Source organism: Cottoperca gobio, chromosome 11 (assembly GCF_900634415.1).
Source record: "Cottoperca gobio chromosome 11, fCotGob3.1, whole genome shotgun sequence".
In the NCBI taxonomy this organism is placed as follows: Eukaryota; Metazoa; Chordata; class Actinopteri; order Perciformes; family Bovichtidae; genus Cottoperca; species Cottoperca gobio.
The window spans coordinates 18,123,268-18,142,708 of NC_041365.1; the positions used below are offsets into that span (position 1 = coordinate 18,123,268).

At 39.7% G+C, this 19,441-nt stretch overlaps 2 protein-coding genes across 5 annotated transcripts; both read left to right on the forward strand.

Moving 5' to 3' along the window:
- Positions 1-529: 529 nt before the first annotated feature.
- On the forward strand, positions 530-9,732 carry LOC115015907 (uncharacterized). 3 transcript variants are annotated; one of them, XM_029443534.1, is made up of 8 exons: positions 530-675; positions 1,712-1,966; positions 4,207-4,470; positions 6,799-6,867; positions 7,440-7,472; positions 7,554-7,667; positions 8,527-8,583; positions 8,668-9,732. In XM_029443534.1, the coding sequence occupies exons 1-8, from the start codon at positions 600-602 to the stop codon at positions 8,856-8,858; spliced, it is 1,059 nt and encodes a 352-aa protein (XP_029299394.1). In that variant the 5' UTR covers positions 530-599; the 3' UTR covers positions 8,859-9,732. The 3 variants fall into 3 exon arrangements, with proteins under 3 accessions (XP_029299394.1, XP_029299393.1, XP_029299395.1); XM_029443533.1 differs by having other exon boundaries at positions 539-675; positions 1,709-1,966; XM_029443535.1 differs by lacking the exon at positions 7,440-7,472 and having other exon boundaries at positions 539-675; positions 1,709-1,966.
- A 1,906-nt stretch (positions 9,733-11,638) lies between these two features.
- LOC115015908 (uncharacterized) lies at positions 11,639-14,487 on the forward strand. Of its 2 annotated transcripts, none has more exons than XM_029443537.1 (4): positions 11,639-11,709; positions 11,968-12,037; positions 12,885-13,218; positions 13,650-14,487. In XM_029443537.1, exons 3-4 carry the CDS (start codon positions 12,886-12,888, stop codon positions 14,157-14,159), a joined length of 843 nt encoding a protein of 280 aa, XP_029299397.1. In that variant the 5' UTR covers positions 11,639-11,709; positions 11,968-12,037; position 12,885; the 3' UTR covers positions 14,160-14,487. The 2 variants fall into 2 exon arrangements, with proteins under 2 accessions (XP_029299397.1, XP_029299396.1); XM_029443536.1 differs by having other exon boundaries at positions 11,667-11,709; positions 12,797-13,218.
- Positions 14,488-19,441: the final 4,954 nt, after the last annotated feature.

The following is a 19,441-nucleotide window of genomic DNA, read 5'->3' on the forward strand; positions in this document are numbered from 1 at the left end:
CGCTACGGCTTAGCGGTTAGCAACAGGTAAACTATTAGCAACATTTTCTCATCTCTATAGTTTTCTCTAATAATTGTTAAGCCTTCTGTGTGTTCTCTGACTGCAGCACAGCAGTTATAAGCAGACTAAACAATTACAACATTCTTCTACAACTCTGAAACGCAGAATCAAAATCAGCACATGAATGATGTATGAAATGAGTGACTAGTACTCGTACAGGTCACTGTTTTGTCCAATAATTCCCAAAATAAATTGCCTACCCTATTTTAAGTCGAAATGTCGTTTACAATTGAGATATGGTATTTTCATAGTTTTTGTACCTTTTAAATTCAGAATCCTTTTAAAGTTTAAAGGTCACATATTGCATCTGTTGTCTTCAGATAAAATGATGTTCATTTCATAACATTTCATTGATTTGCAGTCCTTATTGAAGGCGTCAGCTAAATGTTGTGAAAACAAACCTACATTTTCCAGGATGATGACGCTCAGTGGAAAACAGGGAAGAGGAAGATGAACAAGTGGACAAGTGTCTCACACACTGAAACTTCAGGCTTAGATCCGCAGCAGCAGCTCAGCAGTTTGATACTTTTCATCTGAAAATGTTCTGTTTCATGACCTTCTGTGAAGTTGTGTTCCTGCACACGGTTCTGATTCATTGCAGTGGAAACTACACAGGTACAGCTGGGTATCATATTCATATAGTAGCATTTTGTATTTTAACAACTGTAGTTTTGTATTTGCTTTGGAAGTGGTGTGTAAAATGTATCATATGGAAATATGTTGCCTCACAATCCTCATGTCTAAATGAAAGACACGTTAAATGTCTTTAAATACTTCAGATTAAATGTGTTTTTATTTATTTAAAGTAGTTTGTTGCAATGAAACACCAAAAAATACATTGACTAAATGAAAATACGTTTTTGTAACAGTTTTTTATTATTTAGACTGCAACATTGAGGAAAAACTCAACTAACATTTATTGCCAATATTTTCTGTGACTACATGTAAACTGTATTATGATTATGTTTTTATTATTATTATTGTTATTAATATTAATATTGTTATAACATTTATTTTTTGTATTAAGTATTAGCCCTTACATCTTGTTCCCCATACCAACTATAACTTTAAATGATTATTCAAAAACATTTCTGCATTTTAAAATGTTCAAATTCACATGAATAACAATCACTTGCATCTGACAGTTTATTTCCTGCATTGTTATTTGCGACTGACTGGATGACATGACTGGAGCTTGTTTCCATGAGATAAAACAGGAAACAAGGCTAAAAACGGACCATCAGCAGGATGTCAGTCACACAGGTCACATCGAAAACAGCAGAATATTTCTGTTTGCTGATAGGGTGCTGTCATAAAGACACGTCATGTGTTTAAATCTATAATTACAATAGGATATGCATCGTATGTGTTGCACTGTACGTATATGTCTGTCTAAACCAAACAGGGACATCTGAGGAGTCGCACTGGTTTAAAACCTCTTACCGTGTGCGGGCCCAGCAGGTGTTTTATTGCGCCTGTACATGTACATTTTTTAATTCTGAAGAAAAATAAATGCTCGCATAATAACGTTATGACCACTGGCCGGTTTGGCCAGGAATGGATCAGCTGTTCGGGAGTCTTCCCTGAACGTCCCGTTGGACAGTCCCCCTGGGTCTAAGGGAGTTTCAGATCTGTTTCTGTCCTCCAGCAGTGATCCAGTTTTCAGTCCCGAAGGATCACCACATCTGTCTGCAGTGTGGTGGATCTGACAGCTCTGATGTAATCTGGACTCATCAGGACCGGAAGGTTCTGGTGTCCCGACAGGGCCGCTACGAGACCAACAAGGACCACCAACGCTACCAGCTGGTTTCTGACGGTGGCCTCTGCCTCCTGCGGCTCGACGACTCTGACGGCGGGAAGTTTGAATGTAACCAGCAGCTGGTGGCCGAGCTGCAGCTGCTAACAGGTACGCTGCTAGCTATGGAGTGGTGCATTATGGGAATGAGGGACATATTTAGAAGTAGGGCTGGGCGATACTGCAAAATTTGGTATCGATCCAAGTAAATACAGGGCCAGTATTGCCGATACCGATACCGATACTTTTTACTTAGAAAAGCAGCTGATCTACTATCATGTAGAGCAGGGGTATTCAACTAAAATTCAAAGGGGGCCAGTTAGTTAGATAAATTTTCCCCTGGATGAGGTCCGTGCGACAGGGGGGCAGAGTGATCATGATGAGCGTGAAGTGAGCGAGAGGAGCGGTGTTAATACTTATTTAGTTTGCAGTGCACATGCAAAACCACAATGATTTAACGGGAGTTGTGTACTGAACGTAAAGAAGTGAAACTGAAACTTAAGTATCGATCTTATCACGCAAGTATTGATCGAAACCAATACCAACGTTGGTATCGATACATCGATATTTAAGATCGATCCGCCCGCCACTATTTAGATGTGTGTTTTTAAACAGTTGGACTGATTGGCTATATTTTGGGTAACATGCCTGAAAAATAATTTAAGATACAGTTGTATGTTTTATACCTTTAACTACTCTAACCTTTTGCCTACTGATGACTAATATTCAAATCATATTATCACTTCAGAGATTTCTCCAGGCAGACGCTGGTTTAAGTTTGTTTCAGTACGTTCTGAAAGTTATCAACAATTAACGCTTTATTTGTTTGCTATTGACAGATATTAGGTCATTGCAGATATATTGGTGTAGGCCAATATATATATATATAAATATATATTGTATATATATATATAATCTATAAGAAATAGTGGTACAGAAATCTAAATTGTGTCTCCATAACATGTTTTGTTTTTCAGAGCACTGTCAGTCTCAGTACATATCTTGGTCACAATTCTTTAGGTGCAATGTGTAAGATGTGTCCAAATTTAAATCTAAAATGACATAATGTGAAGAGGTTACAGTGGCTGGTTGGCTTGTCAATAATTCAGCCATGATCCCATGTCTGGATATTTTGTTTTGATGAAAGTGGCAGAAATTAGAAACTAAAGTTTTTCCTCGCCTTGTCCTTACCGTCAGCGGGAGGCTGCTTCACTGGGAGTAGAGCGTGCGGTGGCTAGGAGACTGAAATATTTTCTGTTAGCAGTTAGCAGATAGATCAAATTCAGCCAGAGCTACTTCAGCCTCAGGACTCTGATCCCGACCCCCAGCCAGATTGTCAAACGTTCTGTTGCTGCCGGAACAATTGTGTGTGTTCAGCTCCCTGTGACTCCTGGTGCTGGGGTTTTTACCTGTGAATCCAAGCAGCCACACTCCCCCTCCAGACAAAGCAGTAGGCTACTATGTCGGCGCAAAGGACAAAACAAAAAAACTCTGCCACCCTGAACCCATGCGTGCATGCGACTGCATGTGATTTAGGAAGGGAGCCAAATCTGAATAGCTTGTTGAATCCATGCTTTCTGACCGAGGCAGCCCACAAAAAACGGACTGTCTTATTTCAAAGTGTGTGGGTTGGAAGGCACTCCAGATATCCAAATGTATGTGCACAAGGCCTGAAAAAGTGAGTTTTCATGATATGTCCCCAAAAATCTTTGTTTTGGTTATATTATGTGTTAATGTAAACATTATTAGTGAACTCCAAAATATTGATATTGGAATAAGCCTAAAATATCCAGTGTTTGTCAGGCTGTGCATATCAGTTTGATGACTGAATTTCAATATACCAACAGGGTTGGATTATTATTAGTTATGGATTAAGTAATCTGATAACTATAATCAACCCAGATTACATTTGAAATTGTGTTATTGGATTAAAATGACGTTGTCAAGGATATCTTGATTACATTTTGATTGTACATTTTCCTGTTGTGGGACTAATAAAGGATTTCTGATTACATCTTTAAAATATGGTAGCCTACATTTAAAATAATAATAATAACCAATGCTATTAACTCATGAAAAACTAATCCCACATGTAGTCGAACACACGCAGTACACCCGTAGTTTGTGCCTGTATTGTTTTTGTAGGGGTCACTGATTACCAACTGTAAATGCAAAATTGGGCTCGCTGCTCAGGCCATCTTCAAACATCTGTAAGGTTTTGTGACCACGTCTTGCACGGTTGCGATGCTATCACGCTCAACACACACACACACACACACACACACACACACACACACACACACACACACAGATGACAAAGAAATAATAACTCTGCGTCTCTGCCCCCTCAGGCCAGGACTTCAGGGTGTCTGCAGGTCGTACGCTGCTTCTTCCCTGCAGCAATTCCTCCAAAGTAAAAAAGAAGTGGTTCCACCGGAGGGGAGGAGGGAGGTGGGAGGCCATCCTCACCCAGTTCAGAAACGGTACAGTGAAACCAAAGAGGAGCCGGCTCAGCCTCGGGAACGATGCCCTGCAGATCCAAGACCTGCAGCCAGAGGACACTGGAGAGTATCTGTGTAACGGAGTTCCGCAGGCCAGACTCACCATCCTGACAGGTGGTTTGTTTAGCTGGAATTTAATTACTTTATTTCATATAAATGTTCCTATAAAAGTTGATCTACAAAATAATATCTATTCTGGAAAACAAAAAAAACGTAAATAGTGGCCTTTATTCACCTCAGCTGCAGAGGGTGCCAGGCTTTTATCTGAAGCAGGATATATCAGATATATATTTATATATATATTTCTAATTCCTTCTGTTAGATGGAACTATGGAAGTATATTTGGTCATATGACTTTCTTGTTTTCTGATCCGCTCCTGAATCTACTGTTGAATTTATTGCGTTGTATTGTTACAAACTCATACAAACTCAACACTTCCTCCATTTCAAATGAAAAGCTGTCAGTCGACAGAATCCCTTCATTTCATAAAAAGGCTTTTTTGAGAATAAATCACCACGATTGTGTCAGTATGATCCCTGCTAAAACACATTTATCGGAATGCATATTATTTTAATACTTAGTGTATTACTGTAGATTACAGTAGGCTTATGCAAGGCTGTCCAAATTGAAAGAACGGCTAACGGTACCAGTAATTGCATTCTTAGGCTGGGTGGCACCATGAAGGATACATTGTTAAACCTGATTAAATCATATTTTAAATTTAAATCATGTTTTTTCTACCCCAGTCCTATATTTGAGGCAGGCGGCAACCTCCATGTCTGAAAAGTGAAGCCGATGTTGAAGTGCCTTAAATTTGCATTCCCTCTAACAGCCAGCAGGGGGCGACTCCACTAGTTGCCAAAGGGAGCAAGGTTGTGTAGAAGTCGATGAGAAAAATTACTTCTTACTTGATTAATTATCCTAACGAGTTTAAGGTCTAAATGGCTAGTTTCAAGCCCTTCCGTCTCCTTCTATGACACTGAAACACTCATCCAAGCCTTCATCACCTCACGACTTGACTACTGCAATAGCATTCATGTGGGGAACATCTACCGAAACCCTTAACGAACTACATCCAAAACTCTGCTGCTATTCTGCTCACTCACTCCTGCAACGGAGAGCACATCACTCCAGTCCTTCAAAACCTCCACTGGCTCCACATTCAACAAAGAATCCAGTTTAAAATTCTCCTCATCACCTACAAAGCTCTCCATAACTTAGCCCCCTCCTACATTACTGACCTCCTGCACCGACATACTCCCACCGGCAACCTCGGAACCGAAGACGCCAGCCTCCTCATACCACTCACCCGGCCCAAGCATCGTATATGGGGGGACAGGGCCTTCTCCACTGCTGCCCCCTCCTCTCTGGAATTATCTCCCCCAACACCTCAGACACCGTCCCTTACTCCTCTCTTTCAAAACTGCACTCAAAACCCATCTAGTTAGAGCAGCTTTAATATGTGAGTGAAACTCTCATTGCTTTTACTGTTTCTGTTGCTGTTTTTAACATGTACATTGCCCTTCAGTACCTTCTGAGCACTATCCATCCATCCATCGTCTACCGCTTATCTGGGATCGGGTCGCGGGGGCAGCAGCTCCAGTAAGGAACCCCAAACTTCCCTTCTCCGGGCCACATCCTCCAGCTCCGACTGGGGGATCCTGAGGCGTTCCCAGGCCAGTGAGGAGATATAATCTCTCCACCGAGTCCTGGGTCTTCCCCGGGGTCTCCTCCCAGCTGGACGTGCCTGGAACACCTCCCTAGGGAGGCGCCTTTTGAGCACTTATACAAATCAAATTATTACTGTTATTGTTGTTGTTCAGCTGTTCAGTTATACTTAGCTCCCCCCTCTCGGGTCACTTCTGGTTGCTACACTGAACTCGATGCGAAAAACCAAAGTGCACAAAGCAACGGGTGACGTCACGGTGACTCTGTCCACCTCTTATATACAGTCTATGATTTGAGGCCGGCCTTTATTAGAGAGCTGCCTTTTGTTTTACTACAGGCTTTAATTTGAGAATTTACAGTTTTTAATACACTAAATTAGATTTGTTTACAGTACATTGTAACTCTTATTTACACTGTGATAAAGGAACAAGGTGTTTTAATTTGTAAATGTTACAGCTGTAGTAGTTATTATATACATTAAAATATAATTATACACATTATACATCATTGCAATGACTCGTCTTGAAAGAGAGATCATTAATTTACACCGCAGTCAACAGATAAATACTTCAACTGACAGAACTATGGTTATCAGTAACTGTTTGTATTGTATATACTGTTTGTATTTTATTTGTTGATTGTGACCTGAGACTTTGACCTGTACAAAAGCAAAACGTCTTCTGTTCACAACCAAAGGAATATATTGAGCAGGTAGGTGTGTATTGCATCAGCCTTGATAGGACTCATTTTAAAATGTCTTTTTTGATCATCAGTGCAGCCAGAGACGACCAGCTTCCACCCAACCACCAGTACAACTGCAACAGCTGCCGTCATGGACACAGGTAGGATTTCTTTACACACAATCAATTAGTTCATCTCAGTTTTAATTTATTTATCGACCCATACCTGGCATTATTTTTAATAGAATTGTTTTTAGCTGATTAACTTTAACCATAATTATTTTTACTTTACTTTACCAGTCATATACTATTTTATCTTATTGGAACCAAATATTATCACATTAGAAGATGAAGGTTACAGTATTGAATTCTGAACGTGTAGTGATTTACCATGAATAAACATGCTTCTTATAGCATGCACATCACATTAACAAATATGCAATATTCATATCTAATATGGAGCAGAAAAAGTGGACTAGTTTAAATCAGTTGGTTTTATATGTATTATGTTAGTTGTTTGAAGTAAAATTAGTTTTTGTTTACATTTTATCTAATTTTATCTGGAGTTTAATATTATTTCTTATCATGTGCATATCCATAACTTACAATCTTGTAATAAATTGGCCACAGTTGAAAAATAATGTTTATGGTTTGTTTTTTTATCAGTATAATGAAATAAACTGTATTAATATCATATGAGCTCAGTTTTAATTTGTTGGTGTTCCGTTTATCAGATGAAGTGGACATAAAGAAGAGACCTGAGAATGGTCAGTCAGCACCGCCCCCTGCTGTCTCATACAGAAGGTTTACTGTTTACAGATAGTGATGTTCTGTCTGTGGTCTCTCAGTCCTGCTGATGCTTGCTGTTGTCGGCTTTGGGTTGATGATCCTCCTCATGGCCGTCGTCTGTGTTTTACTGACCATCATGAAGTGCAGGAGGAATAAGAAACACAGATGTGCAGGTATCAGATATAGAGAAAGCCACATGTGTCATTGTTTCGAAATGTGGTTCATTTCATCTTCACTTAATCTACAAGTTCAGTTTCCCCTCCACCCTGACCAGGGCCCCAGTGACTCCCCCACAGCACGATGCTGCCACCACCCTGCTTCAATGTTGCTGTGGTAATGTGCAGGTGATGAGCAGTGCCTGGTTTCCTCCAGACATGATGCTTAGCATTGAGGCCAAACAGGTCCATCTTTGTTTCATATGACCAGATCATTTAGCTTCTCACAGTCTCAGAGTCCTTTAGGTGCTTTTTGCAAAACCTTCAAATGCAGGAGAATTGTTTTTGTAGCCTGCCCAAGATCCAAACACTTGACTTTGACTTTGACCTCTGCAGGCAGCTCTGACATAGACAGGGGGGAGCCTTTCCAAATCATGTCTAATCAGTTGGATTTACTGCAGGTGGACTCCAATCAAGGTGTAGAAACAACGATCATGAGAAATGGGAGGCACCTGAACTCATGTTCAACAGTCTGATCACTTCACACACTTTCCTTTCATTTATCTTCTACATTCTGCAACTTTGTTGCTCAATTACAATTCTGCATTTCGTTCAATTTTATACTTTTATTCACTGCATGATTCATTCATATATGTATATCCAGTCTTCCATATGTGTGAAATGTGACATCTTTTTTGGGGTTAAAACGTTTTATCTCCGTGTTTTAAATCTAATTGAAGGAACAAGAAACCTTCTCGACCCCATGGTAAAAAAAACATTTCAAATGTTGTTGGATATATTTCTTTATCAGTGATACAACCAAACTGCTGCCATCTTTATGTCCTTCCTTAACTCTTTTTTCTCTGTTTGTCTGCAGCACAGATGCAGGAAGACACGGAGCTGCAGCCGTGGAAGAAGTCCAACACACAAACTGGTAACACCATCATACCTTTGTTCTGTTTGTTTGTTTAATACAGGTCTGTTTTCACCTTACATACATACACCTGTATCTCTGCAGAGTGTGAGGTTTACGAGAGTCCGTCTCTGGCGGAGGAGACTATCCATTATGCCTCTCTGGGCCGCCAGAACTGGAGGGAGAGACCCAGCAGGACTCCACCGGACCAGAGCGACCACAACGTCATCTACTCTTCTGTCATCACCGGACCGGCTGCCAAACAGAAACGACCTCTGCTGCATCCTGCCCTCTAACATATCTAGGGCAACGAAATGTTATATATGAAACCTTATTCTTAACCATACATATGCATGTGATTAACACTGATTTACATATTGTGTATTGTTATTTTTTTCACTTAACTTTATTGTTAACAACACTTAAGAACTACATTCATAACGCATATATTTCAAGGAATTGTTTAACATTTTGAGAATTAGGCGTACTCGTTTTCTTGTGAGGGAGAAGATTGATACCAAAACCACAATTGTCATTTTGGCACTTTTTGTACGAGGTGCTTGTCGGCGGATTTTGGTACTTTTTGATTTTGGACGGAGCCAAGCAGGTTTCTCCTTGTTTGCAGTGTTTATGCTAAGCTGAACTAACCGGCTGCTAGCTTCTATTATAATGGTTATCTTTTTGTAGGCTTAAGTTCACTACTAGAACGTTTTACTGACAAACAAACGTTTCAAACTTACAAGAATTTTCTTCAGCTCTTAAAAAAAAAAAAGGTTTGATAAACACCATTTTTAAATTTGACTGTTTGAATTTGAGTTATTATTAGTAATTCACTGATCTCACTGTAGTTTTCAGTATTTTATTTCATTTTGTAAAAGATTATTTGCAATGAAAACGATTGCTTGATTTTCCTGAGAAATTTGGAGATTGTTCAAATTTATTCAACTGTTTTAGCACCAAAACAACTTTATCAAATCAGTGCGTAAAAAGTGTCTTTCACTCTTCTTTGTTCCTCTTGAATCTGAAAATATGAGCCAGAAGGTAGTATTGCACAAGTCATTATCAGTAATAACCCTGATCAAATGTTTTTAATTTAATGTTCTACATTTGTGTTCAGGACGTGTTTGTGTATAACAAGCATTTAATAAATGACGGGTTTTAAGAATTCAACATGACAGGAGCATTTTTATATCAGAATGTATTTATTAAAGTGTTGACAGATACATATGTAAAACAGTGAGACACACATGACCGTGGATGCTTGATATGCTTCATTTTACTCTATATATGGTTTGTAAAATTAAACTTTCTATCACTGTGCATTTATCTAGCAGTAACAGTGTTAAAGTAGCATTTTAACATTCTTCTGCGGTGTAGTCGGCACGTAAATTATTGTAAGGAAGCAAAATGTAGACTCTCTGAAAGTAAAAGCAAAGTAGAGCATCATTTCTACATATATTGTCTATTGCATTTTATTATGAAAAAAGATGAGTGAAATAGCATAATATATCATAGTTAAAAGAAACATTACAGTTACAGAGAGGACAGTGTTTTTGTTTCTCCAGCATATTAAGAATTTAAGCCTTTGTATATAAATGTTTTAAGTACCTGACACTGAATTTAATCATTAATGGAATCACATATTATAAACTGGTCAAACTTGTATTTAAAAACTTGTTGATGAAATCTCAAATTAATTCAGTTTTCTTTCTGTTAAAACATGAATAGAGCTCTGCAGGAATAAGTCTTGAAACCCAGAAATGATTTAGCTTTTTTGCACTTCTGGTTCCCTCGTCTCGAAGTCGATGGGTTTTTGGTTAGATGCCTGAAGTAAGGTCTGTGGTTAACACAAGCGAGAGTTTAATGTTTTGTCATAAAATAAAATACCCTACTTGTGAATTTTGAAGCTTTTATGTGTCTTAAAGAAGGCGGCTGCTTAGAAGTGCCTGAATAAGATTACTAAACATCACGCCCAACAAAAGCCCGCCTTTATCTTGGTGGTGGTGACGTTTAAGTCATGTGACCATGATGTAGTTCTTTTGTAGCCTAACGTTAGCTTATTGCTTCTGGCAATTGCATTTACGCTTCTAAAATCATAAAAGTGTTCATTTGTGAATATTATCCCGCTGATCAAAACTTGTAAGTATCAAAAAAACGGTTGTTTGCCACAGAGCTGATTTTCTGCAATAGTCCAAAATCCAATGGAAAAATCCTATTGGATTTTTATTGAGGGAACCAGGGCGATGCTAAAATAGCCTACAAAAATATGTCATCCCTACAGCTCTCTATACTAAAATCAAATGAGCCGCTCTATCTGTGGTCATGTGATCCCTTTGGCTTCTTGCGACTGGTCACTGCGGAGTAGATGACGTCCTCTTCAACCAATCCTGTCCCTCCTTGGCCAGAAGGGCGGAGCTTGTCTGCATGCTTCAGAGTAGAATAGTGCAAAGACAATTCCTGCAGAGACAGAAAACCAATTAACCTCCACTCTGTAACACCGCGTCGATTTCTCCCAGTTAAACTTTCATTCATATCCAATCAATATTGTCAGCACGTGTGGAAGCCTGCTCCTAAGTCAAACAAACGGGACTGAAAGCAAATCAAATCATTATTAGGAAATAGAAAACCAGAATATTTTTTTTCTCACTTGGCTTCCTTAATATTGGGATCAAGAAGCTACAATATGTGTCAGGGAAGGAAAAAGCAAAGTAAAGACAGAAGGAAGGAAGAAAGAAAGAAAGGAGGGAAGAATAAGGGAAGAAACTAATTTTTATCACCAGCTATTAGATATATTTGTTGGGGTAAAATATTTAGTTTAACTTAATTAAATGACAAGTAAGTCATTACAGACTATTATTGTCACGATTCTGGCTTTGTCGTTCCTGTTTTATTTAGTAAAACTCACTCCCCTTGTGTCATGTCTAGTTGTACTTCCTGTCTGTGTGTTTTCCTTCTGTGATTGTTGATTTGATCCTCCTGTGTCCATTCACCCTGCCCTTGTGTCTTTGCCTTTCTCCCCCGGCTGTGTCTCGTTCCCTCGTTTAGTGTCTGTGTGTGTGTATATATCCCTGTCTGTCCCAGTGTTACCTTGTTGGTTCTTCACCCATGTTGCCTCGTGCTACCTCGTGCTTCCTTGTGTCTTCCCCGGTTTGTGTTTTCACTTTACGTTTTACCTTGTTTTGTATTTTAAGCTTTTAGAAATAAAGCTCTCTTTTTGTTAACCCTTTTTGTCTAGCAAGCTGCATTTGGGTCCTCCCCTGTACCACAATGTGACAATTATAGTATGTTAAGTGTAAAAGAAGTGAAGAGAAAAAGGGATGAGGAGGTAGAGGAGGACTGTTGACGTGTCACCATCTACTGACCTCTGTGACCCTCTGATTTGTGATGCTTCTCACTGGATTACAGCAGCAAACGGCTGCTTTACCTGGAGACATTGGAGACATTGGAGATGTTGGAGAGGGTGATTGAAGTTGAGGTGGGAAGATTACACAAGCCACCTGCCAAACCGTTGATCTATTTGAATCTAGTTTAAAAAGCACTGGGGTTCAACAGAATTTCACTGACTATGAATCTAGTTATCAAATATGAAACTGCACAGCTTTTTAATTTTTATTCTGACATAGTGTACATATTTTATAGCATTTTTTTCCTATTATGTTGCTTTTTTTTTAATATACTTACATTTATTTTATTCTATATTTATTTTTCTTGATAATTGCTCTTACTATGTTTATTAATCACAATACAAAAAAGCAAATTCCTTGTATGTGAAAACTATTCTAAACTGGATTCTGATGAGTCCTTTTGAAACCCTTACTGAATCTATAGGTAAATGAGCTCATTGAATGTGTCCTGGACAGTAAAGAGCAGAGCAGGCTGAGATAGGGGTGGGCGATACTGCAAAATGTGTTATCGATCCGATACCAGAGATTTGTTTGAGGATGGAGGAGGAGCAGGGGCAGAGTGATAATGGTGAGCGAGAGGAGCGGTGTTAATACTTACTTAGTTTGCAGTGCACATGCAAAACCACAATGATTTAACGGGAGTTGTGTACTGAAAGTATCGATCTTATCACGCAAGTATTGATCGATACATACATCGATATTTATGATCGAGCCGCCCACCACTAGGCTGAGACTTTCAGTAAATGACTGAGAAGTGAAAGTGAAAGTAAAGTAGGGCGAGCTGTTTGTGTAGAGATCTCTGCCTCTTCCTTCTCTACCCTTTCTTCAAGACAAAGGCAACCCAGAGAAGAGGAAAAAGACTATTTCTAAGGGAAAAGCCAACGATCCACTCTTCTGCCTTCCTCCTCCTGCTAACAGCATGACTGACTCTCAGCTGTGTCTGGAGGCCCTGTCGGCTCTTTCCGACTGCAGCGTCGAGCCGACCAGCGGAGCCTCCCAGCTCACCCCACAGGACTTTGTCAACATCGTGGCCCTCAAGGAGTTTTACAAGCAGGAGGGGTTTAAAGAGCTAGAGTATCCCAGTATAGGGACTCTATCCTTGCACGAACTTGACGAGCAGGACATGTACAGCTCCCCCCTGGTGCTGACCGAAGGCATCGCCGGGCCGGAGCAAAGCCTCAGAACTAAGCTCAAGATCAATCCTCTGGACTTCTTCCACCCTCAGTACGACTATGACTTCAGAAACATTAAGGTACACTTACTTGCACTTTATCGCTTTCTTAATTCTCTGCTTTCTACGAGAATATTGGTAATATTATTAGTTCATTAATGGATTAAGATGAATAACATGATTACGTAGGCTATATAATATATTTATAGATATCACTTTGGATGTTCTCTTTTGTTCCGCGCACTCAACTCTCAATCGAATAGAAGGAAAAGTGAGGGATTGAGTAAATATGGGAGTGAGGAAGTGAAATTGAGGAAAGGAAAAGGGGAGTGAGGGAGGGTGTGAGGGAGGGAATGAGTGAGGTAGACAACGGTAAAGTGAGGAAGAGGGAGTGACTGAGGCAAAGTGAGTGGGTGAATGCGGGAGGAAATGATGCAGTAAATGTTGTGATTAGCATGTAGCACATTAGCATTTAGCTCTGACCCTGTTGACCCCTCTGTCCACCTCCCCAGGATGGCAACAAAACGTTCCTGCGTGGTGATGAGCAATACATTCGTCCCTGTGGGTGGAACCGGGTCGCCCTGCGGGTCACACAGAAATATGATGACGGGGACATCTGGCTCGGAACAGGGAAAGACGCCTGGCCTGTTTCCTACCACGGACAGAACATGGACGGCTCCCTCGGCATCATCCTGACCCGTGGCGGGAGCCTGGAAGATGAGCCAAAGTTTCTGGATGCTGCCGCAGCCCATGTGATCACTGGGGAAACAAGGGGCAGAGGGGTGTACTCCACGCCAGACATCAAGATGGCGGAGAAGTACTGCAAGAGGTTCAAGTCCAAAGTGGACGGGAAGACGTACAAAGTGGTTCTACAGAACCGCATCAACCCAGAGAAGAGGGTGAAGTGCCAGAGGGAGGACATCTGGTTGGTCTACGTCCCAAAAGGCTGCAGTGATGTCCAGACGAGGGCCATCGTGCAGGAGTCCATCCGACCGTACGGGCTGCTGCTGATGCAGGCGTGACAAAGCTTATAACCCACATCTTAAGCGTATAAGGGAAATTAATTAAATCTGAAGTGTTTAACATCAACAAAATGAAATCAAGTAAATGTATGTTTGTTGGGTGTATAAATAGCCAACATATCAGTCTGCCCTTTATCCTTACATTTTATTAAAAACTGTTCTTGCTTTTCCTCTCAAATGGCAACCTTACTTGATTTACTATATTGGGGACATCCTGTTGACCTATGGTCAAATAAGCTGCCTGTAAAAATCTATTTAACTATGGTTAACAGCAGTGTTACAATTGATGGGTGTAACTACTAGAAAATAAAAACAAAATGAACCTGTGGCTGTGGTTTCATCTGTGAACATGCAGTAAATCTGAATCAGCAGTTTAGCTCTCTACATGATTTGCTTAAATGCAAGAAAAGACTGATTTATGCTGCCATCTAGTGGTCAACTGTCTGATTTCTTGTAGCTTCTACATATTGAACAAACCTTTGACAAAGTAGTGACATTGAATTATTCTAGTTCCTTTGAAGATCATTTTAATTGTTTGCTTTTTTTTCTTTGCACAAAATCAACAATTAAACTGTGTTGATCAATGCCTAAAAGTGCTTTGGTTATTCTAGTGTTATAGATTCAAGGTAATTGAACATGTTACGCTTCACAAAGATATGAAGAGGGTTCTGTGTTTTTGCTCAATGAAAATGTTATGAGGTATTTTGATACTTGTCTGAGAGTTTAAATGTGTTTATTTGTCTCTATCCTTTATTTCCATATATATATATTCAGAACTATATACAAAATTAATTATGTATTTGTAATCTATAAAGCAACTAGTAACAAAAGCTGCTATGTAATAAGAATAGAGTAGCATAACATGGAATTACTGCAAGTAAAGTACCTCAAAATTGTCCATTAAGCAGTGTTTTTAGTACATGTTCTGAGTACTTTACACCAATTGGTGGAGACACTTTCCAAACATTGCCCCTCTCTCAATCTAAACTTTTGCCTTCATGAAGATAGAAGTACAGGACACTTAGACACAAGCAACCCCACACCTGAGCACGAGAAGAATCCAACGACGAAGACGAAGCAGAGGACGAGTAAAGCTGGAAAAACACAGATCCCCAGGCTCAAACATGGCTGCCTGGCCGGCTCCCCGTCAACTCCTGGAAACACAAAATACAGGAAGAGTTTATCCACTTATCAATTGATTTTGATTGATTGATTCCTTTGGAACTCCAATATTCAATATTTCTTAAATATAACTGATGAAATAAATCCCAAACACCTCCAGTGGGAAAAACAAAGAATTGCTTCTTACATAATTTCAGTAGGAATATTGAAAATCTGAAAGTGTTTTTGAGAAACATCTGTAAGGTCTGCAAACCCAACACCACTGATGGTGCTCGTCACCACATTAGAGGAAACCCAGTCTCTACTGAAACTTCTGCTTCCCACAGAAATGTAACCATGACATGTATCTGAGCTGGGCAACATCTATAGCGAGCCTGCAACTTGACACTATTTCAATCTATCATTAGCTTTTGTGAATGAATGACTTTCTTTGATTGTTTTTTTATGTTATCACAAATGTGTATGATTATCATAACAATTAACTTTTCATACTAATGTGTCAATTTTTACAAACTTTACAAGCTGTGACTGTGTTAACGCTTCCAAAGATACCAAAGATGACAGAAACATAATACATCTGGACATTTCCCCTTTGCATTTCATCTTCATAATTAATTTTCAATTCTTGATGTATTGGTACATAAAAATGGATGATTGACACTTTCACTCAGTAAAAACCACATATATAGTTGGCAGACAATAATATATATTCATACAGTTGAAACATTTTAGCATTTAGAGGGAACTTTATTATATTTAATTTAATTTTCCCTAAAATATTTAATTTTAGGGAAATTATTCAATAGGTTCAAGTTATCACGTCTTGTCGCCCTTTTTTCAGATGTACACCTACGCTTGGTTTTACCTGACTGTCACATTGTAACTATTGGTTCATTAAAAGCTCTTTTCTAAATCATGAACACTGAAAAGGAATGAGGAAGTTGGTTGATCCAACACATTAGTTCAGACTGATATATCAACAACTATTCATGATGCCCAGAGGATGAATCCTATTGGATTGGTGACCCTCTGACTTTTCCTCTAGCGCGACCATGTGGTTGATATTTGTGGCTTTTGATAAAAAAACATACCAACAATTATCAGAAGCATTGCCATGGCATCTGGTTCATACATTCATGTTCCTCTCACGGTTGAATTGTGATAACTTTAATAACTTTCATCAGATCAAATTTAAATGTGTCCAATTGTTTTTGTTTTAACTGCAAAACTAACGACATTCCCATCAGCCTTAGCTGTTTGTGTTTTCAACACCTTTAGTCCTGTTAAAGCATTAATCCTGATTCATCAGTGTATTCTTTTTTTATTTGTCTTAAAAATACATTTCTTAAACTCAAGAATAATAACATTTAAGATTTGTATACAGTTTTCAAGTTCATTCTTATCTGAAAAAATTCTGCTACTATTTTAACCTTTGACCTCAGACATAAAACTAGACATAACTCAGACATAAAACTACATTTGAAATAAAAAGAGGATTGATGTCCTGTTACTGAACACTAGTTCATTGTTTGATGATATCTGCTGTTTGTTTTAACTTTTCTTTTTTGCTGTTATGTTTGAAGTCGGTTGTTCGTTCTTTTATGTGAAATCTTTTATGCTGCTGTCTGACCAGGACTTCCTTGAAAAAGAGATTCTGAATCTCAACAAGAACATTCTTGGTAAAATAAAGATAAGAAATATGACATTTTTACCATCAACAACCAGATGAATTCCTCTGTCAAAACTAACAGCTCCTTCAACACGGCTGGTGCAGAAATAAAGCCCTGCGTCCTTCTCCTCCACCTCCAGGATCTGCAGAGTGAGCGGGCCACTCTTCATGTCACCCACGTAGCTGAAGCGAGGCAAAGTGTCTTCATTGTAAGAGTTGACGGTATCTCCTCCCAGTTTACTTGCTCTAACCGTCAGCAGAGCCTGCAGCTCATCTGAGCGCAGAACATACCAGGTGATCTCCACGATGGACGTCACGTTACAGCTGAGCGAGACATTCTGCCCCGCCTCGACCACCAGGGCAGAACGGGGAACAGGTGAGGCTGAGGACAGGTGACATCCTGCAACACCTGAGGAGAGGTGAGGAGAGAGATCAGACTAGAGAATCATGAGGCTGATGCTGACCTGCAACTAAATATTGGAGTACTTTATATTTATAGTGGACAATATATGCTACAATATATAAGATGTGGTCAAAGGTATGTGGACACCCATGTACATGAACTATAGTGTACTGTTGGTCTGGGGCTGTTTTTAATGGTTTGGGCCTCTTGGTTCCAATGAAAAGAAATCTTGAAGGAATACTTCACCCCCAAAATAATCTGTATATCAATCACCCCACAATTTGTGAACTTTGTTTTCCTCACATGTGAAAAAAGAAAAGAAAACTAAGATTGTTTTTAATGAATTGAATAAATAAATATGTTTACTAACTCTCACACAACTTGTGCAGTATAATCCAAGTCTCATTTAATCAGTCCATGCTCACTACTTCACAAACACATGCACTTTCACTTAAACTTCAATGTTCCGCATCAACAGATTCACACTTGTGCAGGCGTGCTACTCGTCTGTTCCTGTGTGAGAGTTTGTAAACGGCTGTCTTGATATAGTTTTGCTGTTGTTAAACGCGGCCCCCATTTACTTCAATTCATCAAGACTTTTCTCCATTTATGGATTCTTCACTCACCACGGAGGCATGTAAGAAAAAAAATTAAGTTTTCTTCACAAATTAAAAAAAACACAATAACAGGATCATTTTGGCGGTGAAGTATTCCTTTAAAGTTTAGAGTTCATCCCAATATCCCTCCTCGAGTACTCTGTCCTCTATCCTCAATCACTTAACCTGTCACTGGGCTTCACTCAAAACAAATCCTTTAGACCCTGTACAATTAGGTTTTTATGTGTTAATTGAAATTCATCCATCTCATTTTATTCACAGGATTCCATGTATGTTTTTGGCCCTGTATTTATGTTTGGATATCTGAAATGTACATTTAATAGAAAAATGTATATATAATAATAATAATTAGTGTTATTTGCTACACATATATAGTATCAATGCTCCAGCAACAGCTCCACAGCCGTCTGTGTACTGCAGCTGTTCTGGACTGTTAAAGGATGATCAAAGTCATAAAATATTTAATGTGCTTGAATTTGAGTAAAACATAGAAATCTCTTGAATGAATGAGGAGATCCTCCTCTGTATCAAACATTTGTTGATTGATTATAATTCATAGTCCTAATGGTGGTTTGTGTTGCATGTGTGGATCTTAAGGACACTGAGTTTCAAACAGTCTAGTGGTGAAGGATATACAGTACATGTGCCTAATGACTCTTCTAGTCACATTTGTCATTCTTCTGTGGAAGAAATTGAATTAAAATAAAGACAAGAGTGTCGCGCAGTTTTCAAATTCTAATATAATTATTATATATTTCTATTTTCATTCACATTTCAGGCATGAAAACAAATACAGGAGCGGAAATACTAATATGAAGAGAGAGAGAGAGAGAGAGAGAGAGAGAGAGAGAGAGGGAGGAGAGAGAGAGTAGAGAGAGTAGAGAGAGAGAGAGAGAGCGGAGAGAAGTAGAGAGAGATAGATAGAGAGAGAGAGAGATAGAGAGATAAGAGAGAGAGGTATATAGCGAGAGAGCGATAGAGAGCAGAGAGAGCTCTCGATAAGGCGAGCGAGGACGATGCTAGATTATCGCGAGAGAGAGAGAGCGAGAGATTAGACGCATCGCCGCGAGAGATGATAGTCATGATCCTCGAGAGAGCGCTCGCTCTCGATTGCTGTCCCGCGCGCGCGATAGCTCGGATCAGGAGCCGCAGACGGCGCGCGCGCGCGCCGCGAGCTGCCCGCGCGCCGAGCGCTCGTGCTCGCATTTCGCGCGAGCTCGCGCCGCGCTCGATCTCTTCGCGGCGCGCGCTCGCGCTCGCGCTCGCCTGCTCAGCGAAGCGCTTACTCTCGATCGAGCGCGCTGCTCGCCTCGCTAGCCTCGCTAATAGAGCCGAGAGAGAGAGATGAGATAGATCGATAGATGTCTTTTATTGTTATTATAATGCATGCGCTCCAACCTAGTTTGCATGGGATTGCGCAATCCGAGGGGAGGCTCAGCATCGTCGCTGCCTGCAGCTCGCATCTCTCCTG